Raw genomic sequence first — 19,354 nt, 5'->3', positions numbered from 1 at the left:
AAGCACACACATGTACATGCACTCACAAGCACACACATGTACATGCACTCACAAGCACACATGCACACACAGAGGAGTAAGAATACACATAAAAGTCTATGTAGATAATAAAAAGACTCACCTAAATTTTGGTAAGTTGAAGCATATTCTAATTTCTAGTGAGGTTTCCTTATAAACCAAGAAAAATATGGACAAGAAAAGATTCTTCAATAGTCTACATTTTTAAAAAGTTTAGAAGGATCATGAACTATAGGCTCAATGTCCTTTGTTTATAGCTAGTGTCCACTTATGAGTGAGTCCATACCATATTAATCATTTTGGGTCTGGCTTACCTCACTCAGGATACTGTTTTCTAATTCCCATTCATTTGCAATGCAAAATTCAAGATGTCATTGTTTTTTACCACTGAGTAGTACTCTAATGTGTAAATGTGCCACATTTTCTTTATCCATTCTTCCACTGAGGGGCATCTGGGTTGTTTTCCAGGTTCTGGCTACTGATGATTATCTTAAATATCACCATAGAACCTTCACCAGCAACTGATGGAAACAGAGGCCGAGACCCACATCGGAGCAACTGGACTGAGCTCCCCAAAGTCCAGTTGAAGAGTGGAAGAAATGAGAATATGAGCAAAGAGGTCAAGGCCATGATGGGTACACCCACTGAAACAGTTTACCTGAGGCTAACAGGAACTCACCAACTCCAGCCGGACTGGGAAGGAACAAGCATAGGACCAAAGTAGTCCCTCTGAGTGTGGTTGACAGTTGGCATGACTGGGGCAGACTGAGGGGCCACTGGCGTGGCACCAGGATTTATCCCTACTGCATGTACTGGCTTTTTGGGATCCTAATCTTCTGGATGGATACCTTGCCTCAAGCCTAGTTATAGTAGGGAGGGACTTGGACCTTCCACAAAGCAATGTGCTTACCCTCTCTGAGGATTGGATGGGGGGTGGGGGTGGTGAGGGTGTGGGGGAGGGTATGGGAGGAGGAGAGGGATTGGGAACTTGGATTGGTATTTTTTAAAAATCTCAATTTAAAAAAAGTTTAGAAGAAGATCAAGGTGCTGACAAGACCCAATAGTTGCTACAATCTGTAAAGTTTCCCTTCCCTACACTTGCAGAACTCTAGTTTCCCAGCTCCAGGTCCTCCTTTTTACTAAACTCCTGCAGGGATTCCATCCACATCCACTGCCAGCCCAGTGATCCGTTTCTGGTGGTTTGAATTAGGCGGCACACCACAGGTGAAAACATGCACATGCGAGTGCTGAGTCCCCCCGTTGGTGAACGTTGAGGAAGGATTAGAGTGTGGCCTTGTTTGGAGGTGTGTCACTAGGGCTGGGATTTGAGACTTCAAAAGCACATGCCAGACCCAGTCTCACTCTGCCTGCCAGCTGCGCCGGCAGGTCAGGACGGAAGTTTTAACTAACTCTGCTCCAGTGCCATGCCCTGAGCCAGGCTCCCAGGCAAGCCAATCATGGGCTAACTCTGAACTGTAAACAAGCCCCCAGTTAATGCTTCCTTTTATAATTTGGCCTTGGTCATGTGTAACCGAACAGTAACAAAGATATGGACTGACCAAGGACATGAATCTTTCACCAACAAAATAGAACACAGCAATAATGTATAGATAGCAATAACGGCCATGCTATCCGCGCAGTCTGTCAGAAAAGGCTACTTTAAGCTCCAGCTCCAGAGCCAAAATCATGCACACAGAAGGCTGGGAGGATGTGTCTTATCTAAAACTCCTCCGAGTTCTCTGCATTTGCTGTCTCCTCATGTCTTCTCATTCTTTCCTAAGCCTCCAGCCAAGCAACCCCACTCCATACACATTATTCGTGGTCACCAGTGACCTCCACGCTACCAATTCAACGGTAAATCCACAGTCTTTGCCTCTCCTGAACAACCAAGAGGCATCTGATAGTTTATCCTTTCTTATTTGTTGAAACATTTTCTTCACTTAGCTTCCAAAATACTGCATTCCCCTGATCTTCCTCCCACCTCACTGATTGACCCTACCTACCCATCTCTCTAACTGGAAACTGGTCCTGGGTCAGCAAATTTTCCTATCAAAATGTTCCCTCTTTGAAACTCCAACGAACTCATAGCTTTAAATAGCAATCTTGGTGCCAGGCATTCCCCAATATGTATCTCCAGTTGATAATGTGATGTAGGTGTGTCTTCTCTCTATCTGATAATTCATTGGATAATTAATAAAGAAGAAACTGCCTGGCCATCTGATAGACCGGCCCTTAGGTGGGTGGAGTAGACAGAACAGGAAGAAGGAAGTGAGGTAGATGGCTCAGTCAGATGCCCCACCTCTCTTAACTTAGGCAAGACTGCCATGGCCTCTCCTCAGAGAGATGCCAGATGTGATGAAGCCAGCCACCAGGTTAGACATGCTTAATCTTTCCGGGTAAGACACCATTCATGGTGTTACATATATTGTTTAGATATGGGTTAGTCAAGATGTGAATAGAGGCTGAAAATAATGGGCCAGCAGTCTTTAAAAGAATACAATTTGTGTTGTTATTGCGGGGCATAAGCTAGCCAGGAGGCAGAAAGCTGGGCGGCGGGAATGCAGCCCGCAGCTCCTCACTACAATAATGTCAAGAAGCATAGGTAACACACTGAGTTTACATCTCCTCCAATTTAGTACACTCCAAAATGAGCTCTCATTACTTCCATCAAGCCTTCTTCTGTTTCTGTCACTTATTAATGGATTTAATTCTCCTAGTGGCTCAAGCCAAAAACCCTAAAATCACTGTTTACTCCTCTCCCATGCTCTCTGTATTAGATCTACTTCCAAATCCTATGAGCTTCCTATTCAAAACACATCCATAATCTGGTTTCTTACCTTTCACTCATTCTTCCTTTCTTCCCTAGCCTCCCCAACACAAAGAAGTCAGTTTCTAAGACAGCCGAGCAATGAGGCTGCTGGGGGTTTTTGCATAGTCATCTGCAGCAAAGCCTGGTATCCAAAGAAATGGTAGAGTGGGGAAGAGCAAGTTGCCTGGTGTAGGTGGCAATATTCCCTAGGCACCAATGAAATGGAGTTGGTAGGAGGGGAAACAGCATGACAGATGGAAGTGACAGCATGTGTAGTTAGGAGCGATTACAGTTAACAATCTGCTAACTGATGAGGCAGATGAATAAATATATCTAAAAAGAACTGGAGTGTGATGTCTCACTGAGGAAGAGTTTAAAAACATGGAGAGGGGGAAGGCTAACTATAAGATGTTGGATTGAAATATACTAAGTGACCTAATTTTAAATACATTCATATACAGCCAGGAGTGTGGCACATGCCTATAACCCGTTTCAGGCCACCCTGTGCTACATTCCTAGTTCCAGGCAAGCCTGGGTTACTATATGACAACTGCCTCAAGAAGAAGGAGGAGGAAGAAGAGAAGGAAGAGGACGAGGAGGAAGAGGAGGAAGAGGAGGAGGAGGAGGAGGACGAGGACGAGGAGGACGAGGAGGACGAGGAGGACGAGGAGGAGGAGGAGGGGGAGAGAAGAAGAAGAAGAAGAAGAGGAGGAGGAGGAGGAGGAGGAGAAGGAGGAGGAGGAGGAAAGAGGAGAAGGAGGAGGAGGAGGAGATCATTAAAGATATTTACGAGTGTGTATATACAGAGACATGCATTCATTTCCTAGTTCTGTCTGCTGAGAGGTTTATGCACAATGACGCCCCAATAGAATGGAAATAATATGCTCAGATACCAGATATTAAACACCATCCTCCACTAAATGAAAATCATTATGGGGCTCTTTGGAGAAATGGCTGATTTGGAGCAGAGAACATATAAAATAAGCCTAAGAAATCTTGATGTGTTTTTTTAAAAAAAAGTTAATTCTCAGCAAAAGATAAGAGCATATCAAAAGAAGAGTGGTTATGGTTCCGTAGCAGCATTCTTGCCTCACATGTTCAAGGCCCTGAGTTCAATCCCAGTACCTCATGGACACACAAACAAAAAGGAGATGAATTTGACAAACACCATAGGCACTAACATGAATGAACTCCCACTGATCAAACCTGAGAAAGCATTAGAGTAAAAGTTTACAATCCATTAAGATTAAAAAAAAAAACTGAATTCACATGGAAGGAGGAAGGAAGGGCGGGAAAGAGTGTTCTTTCTAATGCTGTAAGCATTGCTTGCAAACTAATAACTAAGATAGGAGAGAGACAGACAATGTGCATGTGGCAGGCTGCCACACTCAAGAGGATGGAGGTGTGGGGATGTTAATAACAGGATATTCATGTCCTATCACATTCTGTCCCCTGAATATAAATTAAAAACACAAAAGGCAAACTGACTTTACAGAGGAGAAACCTGACAGGTGGCAACTTAGCTTTAATCATGTGACCAAGCACCTTCGATAGCCAGCATCATGCCGTCGGCACACCTGCCGTTGCATGGCCTGAGTCTGATCACAGGACACAGTGGATAGACCCAGATTATTACTGATTTCTAGCACAAAAAACTCCCAAGAACATAATAGACAGGAAAAAAACTAGAGCTATTCCAAAATAAAGACCATCAATGAGACATCTGAAATAAAAGCACTGTGTGTTTCCAGGGAGAATTCCAGTCTAGAATGGAAAAGCCATTGAGACAGTCAGCAAAACTTAAAATATCTGTAAAATGAACAGAAGTGTTGCATCAGAGTTTGTTTTCTGAATTGTGGTAATATAGAAAAGCCTGGCATGGGCTGTGCTTGTTGTTTTCTGGTGGTGGGGGAGTTGATATATACTGTAGTATTTAAGATGGGGAAGATAAAAAAGAGAAAGAAATGGGGCAACTGTGACATATCGTAAAAACTGCAGAAGGGCATGCAAGAGTTCTTTTCAGTGTTCTTGCAACTGCAGATTTGAAACTGCTTCAGAATTTTAGATGGACATTACGGCACAGACCTCTAGTCTTGGCTACTTGAGAAGCTGAAGCAACAGGATGACTTGACTTGAGTTCACCAGTTCAAGGCCAGCATGAGGAACACGGAAGTCTCAACTCAAAAACATGCATGTGTATCTACATACATCTGCATCAGTTAACTATGGGAATTCCTATAGAAGCCTCCAAATAGTCTCCTGGCTTCTGTCATAGTCCTCAGGCAGGCTTTTCAGTACACCAACTAAAACAAAGGACAGGGATGGGGATATAGCTCAATAGGTATAATATACATGAAGCCCTGAGTTCAACCCACAGTACCACATAAACCAGGCATGGCACATGCCTATAATTCTCCTACTCAGGAGGTAGAAACAGAGAAATAAGGAAATTCAAGGGACTGGTGAGTTGTCTCATCTGGTAAGGGGCATGCTAAGCAGGTCTCATGATCCAAGTTCCATTCTCAGAACCCATAGAAAGATGAATGGAGCCGGGCAATGGTGGTGCACACCTGTAATCCCAGCACTTGGGAGGCAAAGGCAGGCAGATTTCAGTGACTTTGAGGCCAGCCTGGTCTACAAAGTGAGTTCCTGGATAGCCAAGAATGTTATACAGAGAAACCATCTTAAAAACAAAACAAACAAACAAAAAAGTTGAATGGAGAAAACCGACTCCACAAAGTTGTCCTCTTCCCTTTACACATGTTACACATACACAGCAATAACTAACTAATTTTATTTTAAATTAAGATCAATTGTAGCTAGAGAGATAGATGGCTTAGTAGTTAAATGCACTGGCCGTTCTTACAGAAGACCTGGGTTCAAGTTCCAGCACCTACATGTCGGCTCACAACTATCTGCAACTCCAGTTCCAGGGGATTTGACACCCTCTTCTGACTTCCTCATGCACTAGACATGGACATGGCTGCACAAACGCACATGGGCAAAATACCCATACATATAAAATAAAAGTAACCTCAGAAAATTTTTATTTAAAGTAAACTAAATGTCATCCTCAGCTACACAAGGAATTGGAAGTCATTCTGGGCTACATAAGATCCTCTCAAAAAAATGAAAACAAGTTGGGCGGTAGTGGCACACACCTTTAACTCCAGCACTTGGGAGATAGAGGCAGGAGGATTTTGGTCAGACATGGTATCGCATGCCTATAAGCCTAGCACTCAGGGGCAGAGAGACAGGAGAATGGAAAGTTTGAAGTCAACCTAGTTACATAACAAGACCTTGGCCAGGCAGTGCACACCTTTAATCCCAGAATTTGGAGGCAGAAGCAGGTAGATCTCTCAGTCTGAGGCCGGCCTGGTATACACAGTGAATTCCAGAACAGCCAGGGCTACACAGAAAAATCTTGTCTTGAAAAAAAAATAAACTGAAAAGAAAAAATGAAAAGGAAGACCCTGCTGAGCCTGCTGAAGGGTTAGAGATGTAACTCTAGCTGCAAAGTAAAGCATGCACAGATCCTAGGATCCCAGTACCTGGCAGACAAAGGCAAGAGGACACGAGTTCAAAGTCATCCTCCATCCTTAGCTACATAGGCCATAATATTCTATTTAAAAAGCAAAATGAAAACAACAAAAAACCTTTTAAAAGAGATGTTGAAAACAAATATGATCAACAATATATAAAAGCAGTCCCAAAACGTTAGAACAGAACTGAAAAAGCCCATCACCTGGAGAAACCAGGGCTGTCGGTGTCTTACGGTGGTGCATGCTCAAGTGTTTGTGGTAGCGACATGTAAAGAACTATTGTGAAGCTCATAAAGCATACAGCTGTGGATAGCACACACATAATTCTTGATAATGACAACCAACAACTACGTTACTAGTGTTGCGTTCGCTACAGTACACTCCCTTGCCCTTAGTTTAATACATGCTCCCTCTACTATAAAAAGTTACAGTTAAACGGTGAGCCATGTTACACTGGAGACACATCATCTCTTACATCTACTGTGTCTTAATTGCATCATTTTCTCTTGTATTTTATTTAATCTCAGACAGGATTTCTGTGTGTATTATATGTGCACATATGTACCATACAATGTAAGTGTAAAGTGACCTTACAATCCAGGTTTTGTAAGTATACGCCACACTATGATGGGCACACAGCACACTTCTCAAAATGTGTTCCTGTTGTAAGTGGTTGGTGGCCACAGTTAATTCAAGGTAAGAAGGAACCTTGTGATCTGGCTTAGAACTATAAATGTTGTCATGCGTTCATGGGTTTTTTTTAAATAAACATCCTTGTTCTTAAGAAATACCTGGTAAAGTATTTAGAAGTTTCCTTCCACATGTTTGTGTTTCAGGTGGTGGACGAGGGGAAGTATGGGTTATAAGGGACACAGTAATTAGGGCAGGATTTTAACAGTTGGTGCATAAGGGAAATGCGGGTATCAGTGTACTGATCTTCAGCTTCTGTGGTTTAAAAAAAGTGAAGATAGATGAACACACTTCTATACGTAGACTGTTTCATTAGACTCCATGAGAAACGAAGGGCACAAATCACTGTACAGTATTAAAACTGACCACCTATTCCTATGTCCTTCACCAATTTCACACTCCCAATATTTAGACTTCCCTCAACAATGGCAGCTGTGATTCTTAGCTTTCTTAGTGAGCTTTTCAACCTCACCTCCCTTTGCCCTGACCACATACTTGTTTACTCCTCCACAGTGATCTCGCATTTTACTTTATCTCAGCCAGATCAGTCTTATTATTTTCAATATGATGGAAGGTGGGGTCACAAGATGGCTCAGTAAGTAAAGGTGCTTGCTGCCAAGCTTGACGTTCTAAGTTTGATCCCCAGGACCCACATGATACAAGTGAAGAACCAACTCCCAAAGTAATCTTCCAACCTCCACACATGTGCCTTGACATGCAGACCACCACCACCCCACACACACACAAATAAATAAACAGCCAAAAAAGAAGAAAAAGTTGGGGTCACCCCTGAACATGGACTTTTAAAAAAATTTCTCTATTTACGAAAAAAGGAAGGGTAAAAGAAGGAGGAGAAATGTGGAAACAGCATGAAGGGAAGTAACATCTAAGGAGAGTTTGGCATTGTCCCCCCTCCAAATAGGAGAAGTGAAATAACTACACGTTTCTTTTCTAAGAGACAGGAGAAATGCTATATGCACCAGGAAAATAGCTTGAGCAACTTTTAATAAAGCACAGCGACCTGAAACACACACAGCAGGTCGGATTCAATCTAGGAACAAGAAGCCAACTTCAGCATCTGTATGGAGGGAAGGCAAGCGTGTGGTGGGGGAAATGAGGCAAGGACTGGAAGTTCTGATTAAGAGCATGAAAGAGGAGGTGCCAGAGGCTGCAGAGAGAAGCTTTAGGGAACAATCATCAGTAATTAGGCAGGGAATGGACTGGCCGAGCTACTGAAATAGCCAAAAATCCTAGCCGGGTAATATCAGAGAAAGCACCAGTAAGTTAGTAGCTACACTTCCCCAGTGCAAGTGATGGAAGAATCAGCAGGTCTCTGCAACAGGAAGAGGTGGAAGGCTGCATACTGTGACAAGAATAGGTGCGACACCTAGACACCGCCTGTCCTAGGAATGCAGGGAAGGACAAAAGAAAGACACCTACTACATCCTGCGGTGCCAGGTGCAGAAGGCTTTTCACCAGAACTTGGGGAAAAGCTGTGTTCATCAGGAGTGTCACACTTTGGTTAGTGCAAGAAAAGGAAGAGAAGCTTCAAAGAAGATACTAAAGGCATGAGAGAAACCGCAGCAGCAGGAAGCTTCTCATCTTGACACACATCTCAAGTGGCTTTAAGAAAGAAAGAAAGAAAGAAAGAGAGAGAGAGAGAGAGAGAGAGAGAGAGAGAGAGGGGAGAGGAGAGACTTTTGAACAATTCAAGCAAGAGGGAAAGAGGAAGAAAGGTGAGGGAAAGTTAAGATTATAAACTAGTCAGGAAAGATGTTCAACACCATGTAACATTAGAAAATTGCAAATTAAAACAAGGACCGCCACACACCTGTTAAAATGGCTAAACTCCAAGTACTGGAAACAGCAAACGCCATCAAACAGAAACATCCACTCATCACTCATTGCTGGTGGAGACACAAAATGGTACAAGCTTGGTAGTTTCTTATAAACCAAATTATAATATGATCCAGATGATCCAGTAATTGAGCTCCTTTGGATCAGTCCAGATGATATGAAAACTTACATCAACACAAAAACCCACACACAGATGTTTAGAGCACCTTCATGTCTAACCGCCAAAAATCAGAAGCAACCAAGATATCAACATGTAAACAGACACACAAGCTGTGTGCTCTAAACTGAATTGTGTCCTCCAAAGATTCATATGGGCACTATTAATCCCCAAGATGACTATATCTGACACAGGGTCTTGAGGAGATTACTAAGGCTAAATGAAGCTGGAAGAAGAGGATAATGCTTTCCTTCAACGCCATGTGAGGACACAGCAAGAAGGCAGTCATCTATAAGCCAAGAAAGAGGGCTGGCATCCAAACCTGAGCATGCTAGCATCCTCCACAGCATGTAGGACACTGTAGTGACTGATCAGTGTCATCAAACATTTGTCAAAACACTTATAGTTAAGCACTATTGTTAAATATAAGAAATGATATTATAATTTATAATATAGCAATATTCCACTGAGGCACAGAAAGACACAGAGGAACTTCAAATGCACACTACTAAGTAAAGAAGCCAATTTGAAAAGGCTCCATACTGCATGGTTCCAACTATACAACAAAAGCAAAACTGTGCAGACAGCGAAAAGATCTATTATGGAGTGTGGGACTACTCAGGTGGAAGGAAGGAGGAATGAGTGAATGGAGCACAGGGAATGTGCAAGAGAGACGCTCTCACCCTACTCTGTCCAACACTGTAATGATGGGCCCATGGCACTGTGCTTGTCAAAACCCCTATAAGGTTCATCCTTCACTTAATACTAACGTACCAAGCCAGTCATGGTGGCTCATGCCTATAAGTCCAGTATTTGCAAAGCTGAGACAAGAGTATTAAGAATGCAAGGCAAGCTCAGGTTACATCAAATGTTCCAGGCCAAGTTGGAGACCCTGTCTCAAAAAAAAGAAAAGAAAAGAAAGAAAAAGAAAGGAAGGAAGGAAGGAAAAGAAAAACACTGATCAGCACTAGTTCATCCATCTGATCAAAGTCCCACACTAATTGCTTCAGTCTGCCTCCCATTGCTGTGATGAAACACCATGACCAGAAGCAATTTGAGGAGGAAGGGCTTATTTGGCTCACATGTCCTAGTCACTGTCTGCATGAAGGGAAGTCAGGGCAGGAACTCAAGGCAGAAACCTAGAAACAGGAACTGAAGCAAAGTCACAGATGAATGATGTTCCCCCTGTCTTGCTCAGCTTGCTTTCTTATGAACCCCAAAACCCCAAAACCACCTGCCGAGAGTTGGCACCACCCACAGCGGGCTAGGCTCACCCACATCAATCATTAATAAGAAAAAAAAATGATCCACAGACTTGGCTACATGACAATCTAATGGAAGAATTTTCTCAATAGAGGTTCTTTCTTCCCGGGTAATTCTAGCTTGTGTCAAATTAACAAACAAACAAAAACAACCAGCTGACCAGCATAGTAATGTAAGATGATACCAGTAGAGGGAACTGTAGAAAGGAGAGAGGGGGCATCTACGGAATTACATGTCCTATCAGCACGATCACTCTAAAATTCCAAGCTGCATTTAACAAAGACATTAAGTAATACACTAGATATAACAGGGGAGTCAGAGGCAGGAGACTTATGAAAGTTGCAGGCCACCCTGGGCTGTATAGCAAGACCTCATCTCAAAAGATCTAACAACAACAGCCATAATGGGAGCCGGGTATGGTACTGTATGCCTATAATCCCAGCATTCAGAAGGCTACGGCAGGAATATCCGAAGCATGAGGCTACACAGCAAAACAACGCTTTTAAAAGATTCTAAGTAAATAAGTAGAGAAATAATGACTACATCTATGTGAAATGCAAATTTCGGCCTCCATAAGCTTTTATGGGAACACAGCCACTCTCACTTATCTGCACCGCCTATGGCTGCTTTTTCACCACGGCAGAGCAGCTGCAACACAGGCCACATGATAGTGATGCCCAAAATATCTACCATGTGGACCTTTCCAAAATACATCTGCAGATGTCGGCTCTAAATTTCATTAATCACACTTAGAAAATAAATGAATAGAAGCACATCCCATCATATCCTGTGCTGAGGTAATGTCCTTCAAATTGTTCAAGCTGTTAATCATAAGAAACACTAATTATAAAATCTGATTTTTAAATTTTAACAGGGCAGTTGCTAAAATTATTTTTTAAACGTCAATACATCAGTAAAATAATTAAACATCCAAAACAGCAACTCCCAAAGCATCCATTATTCTGTTGAGAAACCCTAGTAGACAGTAGTGTCTAACGCCTACAAAATCTTTCCTACCTACTGAACACCTAAGGAAAAAATCGCTCATCCAAGAGATAATTGTCAACAGTCTGGAAAAAGAGACAGGGAAAGAGCATACTCAAGGAGAAATGGGACAGGATACCTGAGAATGGAGTCAGATTCAACTGACTACAGAGAACTGAGTGTTCCGTTAAAAGAATCAAGTCTAGGAGTTAGGAAAACACAGCCGAGAGAGTCAAAAAACAAAGACAAAACAATGCTATCAGAAAGTTGCTTCGTGTTACAGTTTAAGAAATGCCGTGAAAATATGAGGGTCAAATGGTTGAGAAAACAAATCAAAACTATAACTGAAACAGACTTGCTAAAATCAGAAAGAAGCGTTAAGGGGGAAAAAAGCTAGGAAAGTATTACCAGTGAAAAACCAGAGGCTCGGACCTCAGAGTTAGACGGCCTTGGTTCTGATCCTACTTTTACCACTCAACATCTCTCTAAGACTGAGGGCAATTCTGTCAGCCCCAGTTTCAGCATCTAAAGGACGGCAGGACCCTGGGCTGTTGTGGCCACCAATAACACATATAGCGTGCTTAGTTGGATAGCTGACAAAAACAAGGTCCCTAAGCATGTGGCTAATGTTACTATAACAAAACATTTAGCTGGGGAAATGCACTGGAGAAATGGACCCCTAAAGTATTTCCATTAAGTCTTCGAAAATCTGCCCAACGATTTAAAATAAATCTCTCATAGAACACATCTGCCACTGGAAAATTAAAACTAGGATGTTCAACGCATTCTAGCTGAGAGGTCTGGCCCCAGGAAAACAACACCCCAAATCACAACTCTGAAGAACAGTGTGTCTAACTACCATGATCCACTGAAGGTACCTTCATGTTGGATCCCTGTCTAGTAATCAAAAGAGGAATACAGGTTCTTCTAAGGATTCGGATGACAACACTTGTCCGGTGTCAATTCTCCATCCCATCCTTCCTGAACACCAAAACCAAGCAAGATCTAACAAGAGATTTCAGAGTTGTTTGGACAGCAGTCAGGATTACATCAGTTTATGGTAGATCTAGTAATCAGGGACATGGGTCAGGTGCTTGGGACCTTTGCTTCTTTGCCAATTTGGATGCATGCCTTAAATCAACAATGACAGCTGAAAGATAAGGATTTTCTTCTCTGTGTGTACTTCAACCATATTTTCTCAAACATGTCACGCGCACGTGCAGTGCACACATGCGCGTACACACACACACACACACACACACTTCACTCCCAACTACATCCCACAGTCTGAGAAAATTGCCTGGAGCGGCAGCCAGAGTCATCCTGCTGAGTTCTGGTCCCTCAAGATCACCTGGTATTTCCACCAGGAACACACGCTGAAAAACTACAGCGATTTCCCCGATTCGAACATCACTTCCATGTGGCTACGACCAGGACAGAAGCCCAGTGGTTCTGCCAGTCCCTTCCACGACCCCCCAATCCGTGGCCTCGCTCCCTGGGCAAGGTTCGTCCCCACCTGTCACCGCCGCCAGGAGGAAACCGGGAGGAAAACACCGCAGACCGGGCCCGAGCAAGCCCGCGTACATTCGCAGATCCACTCACCCCAGTCTTCCTCTGGTCTGTGAGGAAATCCCGGACTAAAAGGCGACTCCATGGTGCCGGCCACACCGGCCAGCTTCCGCGAAACAGATACCTCTCCCTACCTCCGAACTCCGATCGGTGAGTAATCCGAAACGGCGGCGGCCGGCGGACAAAATATGCTGAGGGCTGACGGACGGTGGCCGAGCGGAGGCAAACTATCTCAACGCACACCGGCACTTGTAGCAAAAGCTAAGGAGACGTCAGCGTAAAAGCCAAGCCGACCGGTGAGTAAGTATTTCCCTGGGGACGATTTCAGCACTTTCTGTCCCGATGTGATGTTCTTTGTCATTCTTCTTTCTTTCTTTTTTAAAAATGGGCAGAGAGCACGCAGATTTAACTACTTCAGTTAAATTTGTTGATAATATTAAAACTGAAAGTCTCCTGACCATAGCGGTTTTGCTCTTTCATTGCTTGATACTACGATGTAGATATCTCAGAACAAATTAGAAAATTGGCAACAAATCTGATTCTGTTTTTGTGAATACTTTTCTATCGCTGTAAAAAATTTCACGTACACAATAATACAGACGACACCAAGAATTTTCCCACATTTGTTAGAACTGGTTCTGTACAGGCACACAATCGGAGGGAAAACGTTCTCCGCCGATATACTTGTAGAAAGTTCGCCTTCAAGACAAATTTAAACAAAGAAATATATAGATAAACTCTCATGTCCACACTTGCCTCCTGAAGAATTTCTAAAACTCGCAATAAGTTGGTCAATCTTTATTACTAAAAATTCAAGATTCTAAATAGTTTTTAGAAGGAAAACCATACGCATCATGGATTCCCAACTGAAAATGTAAACTGGTGTTTGAAAAAATAGTTTCAAGACGTACTGGTATTGTTTCTTTCAGTTTACTCAATTTCAGTGGCCGGTGGACTTGTTAAAACCAATCGGTGAATGACACGGGATCCCTCTAGGACCGAGTGGAATTTTTCCCATGGTTACAAACAAAACAGAAATGCTTCCCAGAATCCTCCGAGCTCCTCGTGGCTGATGTTACTACCGATTGCGGAATGCGGGAAAGCCCGCTCCGAATTCGTGAAGTCCGGCTGGGAGCGGAGCGCAACCGCATAGACACGTGCAATGCGCCGCACGGGCGCTCTGGCGCTCGCACACGCGCGCGCACACACACAAACACGCTCGAGCACGCACACACACACACACACACACACACACACACACACACAGAGAGAGTTTTAAAGTCCTCATACAATAAATGCCATTCCTTCCATCATTGGAATGATACATTCTTTATTTACCATGAAATTTATAATACTTTCATTCTGGCGTTTCAAATTCATTGACATACTAAACTAAAATAAAATCGAGTTTTCTCTATTCCTCTACCAACCAAACACCATGGTCTTTAAGAAAATCACGCTTGAACTTCAACTTTTCAGTTTTTAACTTTTATAAAATTTAACTTTTATCAAGTTCTCTTATTCAGAAGTTCTGAGCAATTACGATATAAACATTTGGATACCTGTCATTAAGTAAACAAATGTTAAAATTTTTCACTTAAATATAAATTTTTCTCAGAGTATATGAAATTTTAAATTTATAGACAGTAAAGTTGGACTGTCTCCCCACTATACCACTACACACCCAATTTAATTTCCCTCTGTCCAAATAGACAATTCCTACCAAGAATTTTATAGAAGTCTTTTTAGTCCGTTTTAATTTTTTGTTTTGTTTTTGTTGTTGTTGTTGTTGTTGTTGTTTTGAGACAGGGTTTCTCTGCAGCTTTTGGAACCTGTTCTGGAACTCGCTCTGTAGACCAGGCTGGCCTCAAACTCACAGAGATCTGCATGTCTCTGCCTCCTGAGTGCTAGGATTAAAAGCGTGTGAGCCACTACCCAGCTCTGTTTTAATTTTTACTTTTACCATGTTTAAATGTTTGTAAATACATATGTTGAGTGTTGGGGGCAGGGGTTGTTCACATAAATGTATGACACTGTAAATGTTCTCCAAATCATTGGGTATTACTCTTTGAGGCTCCATATTTTAACTGCTACACTTCCTTGAATAGATGTAATCACAGTTTTTTCTGTTGACCTAAGATGGTCTTTTAGTTGTGTACTAGTACATGAAATACATTCCCTGCAAGCATATCTTGCTGGGTCACTTGCAAAATGAGCAGTTACATATTCACCAACACTAGATATAGTCAGACTGACAATTTATGCCACTCTGAGTAGTGTGACTATAGTTCACACTTCTCTGGCAGCACAAGAATGCTGTACTCCTTAATGTTCATTATACACTGTTCTGTGAACCGTCCACTCTGTTTGACAAAGTGTGCTCCTGGATTCCTTTCTCTCAGCGATATGCAGATCTTTAGATAGACAGCCTCCTTTATTCATTTACTGTGTGTGTGTTGTAAATGTCTTCACCTGGCTTGGTACTTGTCTTTATCTTAATGGGGGGGGGGGGGGGGGGGCTCTCTGTTCAGTGTAGTGAATGTCAGTCGTTTGTGGGTCTCTGCCACTTGTATTTTAAGAAATCCTTGCCTATCCTGAGATTGTTGAGGTTTTCCTCTTTAGAGTTAATAGTTTGGTTTTCATTCTTTCTCTGTTGTTTGGTATCTTAGATGTAGATATAGTAACACTATTGACTTTGGTACCACACTCTTGTGTCCAAACCCATTGCTGGATTCCATTATTGTCATACTTTGTCTGCATGCTTTTTTAGGATTGCACACTTAGAAAAACATATGTTGTGCACAAACACTTTCTCATTTATTTTAACAAATGTAAGAGGCAATATGGTGAATCCCCATGTTACTACCATCCCAGCTTCAACTATCTGCCACTCCTGCTCCATCTATCTTCCCTCCCAATACCTTTTCTGTTTTTTCCAGGAAGTCTTACAGCAAATCCCAGACATAGTATTTCATTTATCTAAACAAAGCCTATTTTGAAAATACCATATACACCTAGCAAAGTCAGTAATTCCTTAATATTACCTAATATCTATCAGTTCCACATTCAATTTTTAGTCTTAAAAATGCCTGTCTAGGAAGTAGAGATGGCCCAACAATTAAGGCACTTGATCTCACAGAGGATCTGGGTTCAGTTCCCAGGAGCCACATGGCAGTTCACAACCATCTATAACTCCAGCTCAAGGGGATAGGAAGTTCTTTTCTGATTTCAAGGGATTCTGCACACATGTGGGGCACATAAACTCAAACTAGTGTGCACACATACACATAAATACTAAAAATAAAATGTCCACCTCGAGTTGGCTTGTGAAAATGAAGATACAAATAAGATTAACTCTGTGCAGCAAAGGTTCATGTGGCAATCCCTTTTCTGTAGCAGTCTTCTTGTCAGACTATCTTTGGATCGCCAGCCCCCAAATAACAACACGGAGACTTACGAATTTTGATAGTTTGGCCTTTAGCTTCAGACTTGTCCCCAACTAGCTCTTATAACTCAAATTAACCTGCTTCTATTAATCTGCATTCTGGCCCGAGGCTCAGTTACCTCGCTCTGTACCAAGTCGGACTTCTTCAGAGTCCCACTGGCACCTACCAGGCATAATCTGTCTGCTTAGACTCTTCCTCCTCTTCCTCTCTCTCTCCCCAGAAATCCCACCTATCTCTCCTGCCTAGCTATTAGCCACTCAGCTCTTTATTAAACCAATCACAGTACCACATCTTCACACAGTGGAAGCAAATATTCCTCAACACTTCCCCCCACTTTGTTTGGCACTGTATGTTGAAGAAACAAGTCTTGCCTTGAGAACTGCCTACTTTGTGAGTCTGCTGACTTTATCTTCGTAGTTATGTTAACTTGTTCCTAAGTGCCAGTTTACAAAGAGTCTAGGCTGGGGAGGTTTGCTTTTATTTTTTGCAAGAATACTTCACACTTCTTAAATTCAAACCTGCCACCAAGTTCACTTCACTATGTGGTAAGTATTGGATCCCCTGTTACGGGATATCCTCCACTGATGCAATAAGCCAAATTGAACAATTAATAAATCCCAGATTTAATAAACAGAGAGCAGAGTGAAGCAACTCCTGGTGATTGTTGGGAAGGCAGGAGAGAGAGAGGAGCTCTTGGCAGGTCTAAGTGACCAGGTCTTAACAACCCCTGTATGCCGTGATCTCGAATAGCTCTGGGGCGGGAGCTGTCCCTTGGTGGGCTTTCTGAGGGACAAGGTCTGGAATGACTGGTGAAATTATACCTTATTTATATTGGGTTCATCAGTACTATTAGATTTTAGTCAGATCAGCACTGCGGTATGACATCTTTAAGATATATATTACCTGAATAGTGAAACCAATATCAGGATATAGAGTAAAGAAGATTTTGATGTCAGTCTTGATTCTAATTTGGATTCAACCTCATCCGTGCTCACAGAAATAGCACAGTTAAATTTAGTGGATGGGAAAGAGAAACAAAAAGACATGAAAGCGAGAGGGTGTTTGGAAGGCACTGAGGTAGGGAGGGGTGTAAGAGTGAGATGTCTGATCAGAAAGCAATATAAAAAATTTCACTGGAGAGCCCCAGATATTGGCTGTTTTAGTCCAGGATCAGTTATCAGGTTAGTTGCCCACACCAGTTTCACCAAGGCCTAATATAACCCAGGAAGAACCAAAGTCTTGGTTGGTTCCTGGTAGCACCATCTACACCCAGCAAAGGAAGTAGACACACTCAGGGTCATGCTGTCAGTGGCCCCAAAGCAGTGTGCATACACCTTGTTCTATTTTTTCTGCCGTTTTGTTTGAGATTCCTGTAGCTTCAACTCCAACTTCCAGCAAAGCTCAGGAAGACCTTAACTACCTAATCCTCCTGCCTCCACCCCCAAAGGACTGGAATTACAGGCATGCACCACCTAACCTGGGTGAACTTTACATAAACAGTTAGGTTTCCTAGCCATTCATAAACAGTTAGGTTTCCTAGCCATTCCTCACTTGCCTAAAGGTGAGATGATTCTTTGGCTTTGTATTTCCGGACTCATGAAAGAGTACTGCGAGACATTCTGCAGGACACAGCAGATATGTGACTGAACTGCCTTTGAAATTTCCGGCTTCATGGAAAGCCTCTCTGGATACTATGGGCCTGAAGGCCGAGAGATGGATCCCCAATGGTACAGAGGAACTTGTGGTGGACTGCCCAGGCAGCGAGATGTCTCTGTGATTTCTAGAGTTTGGAAGTAGCTTACTTCTTGTTCACCTAGGTAATATTGTGTCCTTCTGGAGTTCTTTGATGAGTTAAAGAATAGATAGTTATATTTTTTCTTAGTTATGATTAAAGATAAAATATATTAAATATTGTAACTAATTCTTACTTGATTACTGCTTTGTTATATGTAATTTGCTATGTTAAAGTTAAAAGCCTTTTTGTTTAAACGGAAAAAGGGGGAAATGATGTGGGAGGGTCTTCTGTTTGAGTTGATTTCATTGTTAATGAAGAAACTGCCTGGCCCATTTGATTGGCCAGCCCTTAGGTGGGCAGAGATGACAGAACAGAATGCTGGAAAGGAAGTTAATAAATCGCCATGCCCTCTAGGTTCTCTGAGCCAGACTGCTGTGTCTCTACCTCAGGGAGAGAGACACGATAAAGCTCCAGCCCAAGATGGATGTACGCTAGAATCCTCCTGGTAAGGCACCACTTCGTGGTGCTATACAGATTATTAGATATGGGTTAATCAAGATGTGAGTAAGAGGCTGAAACTAATGGGCCAGGCAGTGTTTGAATGAATATAGTTTGTGTGTTGTTATTTCGGGGCATAAGCTAGCCAGGCGGCCAAAAGCCGGGCGGCGGGAACGCAGTCCACCGGCTCTCACTACACTCAATGTGTTATACACAGACACAGATAAGTAAATATGTCTTAAGGCCCTCTTAGCTAGTGCTGATTTATATAAATGTTCAAATATCTAATTAAGTCTAATTCTAATAATTAACAATTAAAATACGTTCTTGTTACTATAGGTAAAACTAAAAAGCTAATCTGGCCATATAAGGTGACACATACACCTGTGAACTGCCCTGCTGAAAAAGGTACCAAGCCATGTTGCTAACACAAATAAGAATAATGGGTTAATATAAGTTATAAGAGTTAATAAGAAGCCGAGCTAATGGGCCAATCAGTTTATCATGAATATAGACCTTTGTGTGATTTCTTTGGGGCTAAATGGCTGTGGAACCTGGTGGGAGGACAGAAACCAGGCAGGACAGAAACCTCAGTCAACATACACCCTTAATCCTGGCACTCTCAGAAGGCAGAGACACTTGGATTTGTCATGACAGTCTGTTCTACAGAGTGAGTTCCGGGACAACCAGAGCTACATAGACAGCCAGTTTCAAACACACACACACACACACACACACACACACACACACACACGAGGGCTACAAAGTGATCTTTTCAAAACTCAC

At 42.4% G+C, this 19,354-nt stretch overlaps 1 protein-coding gene across 1 annotated transcript in view; it reads right to left on the bottom strand.

Annotated features, from left to right (window-relative positions):
* Atf6 (activating transcription factor 6) overlaps nucleotides 1–13,100 on the bottom strand; it is a 158,799-nt gene extending 145,699 nt beyond the window's left edge. The window contains exon 1 of the mRNA XM_038349564.1: nucleotides 12,923–13,100. Coding sequence (XP_038205492.1) covers nucleotides 12,923–12,974 — 52 coding nt within the window. The 5' untranslated portion in view covers nucleotides 12,975–13,100. The remainder of the gene's footprint in view (nucleotides 1–12,922) is intronic.
* Nucleotides 13,101–19,354: the final 6,254 nt, after the last annotated feature.

The sequence above is a fragment of the Arvicola amphibius genome, chromosome 12, assembly GCF_903992535.2.
Source record: "Arvicola amphibius chromosome 12, mArvAmp1.2, whole genome shotgun sequence".
Lineage (NCBI taxonomy): Eukaryota > Metazoa > Chordata > Mammalia > Rodentia > Cricetidae > Arvicola > Arvicola amphibius.
Note: the sequence above shows the minus strand (reverse complement) of the source record. Positions and strands in the feature narration are given on the sequence as shown.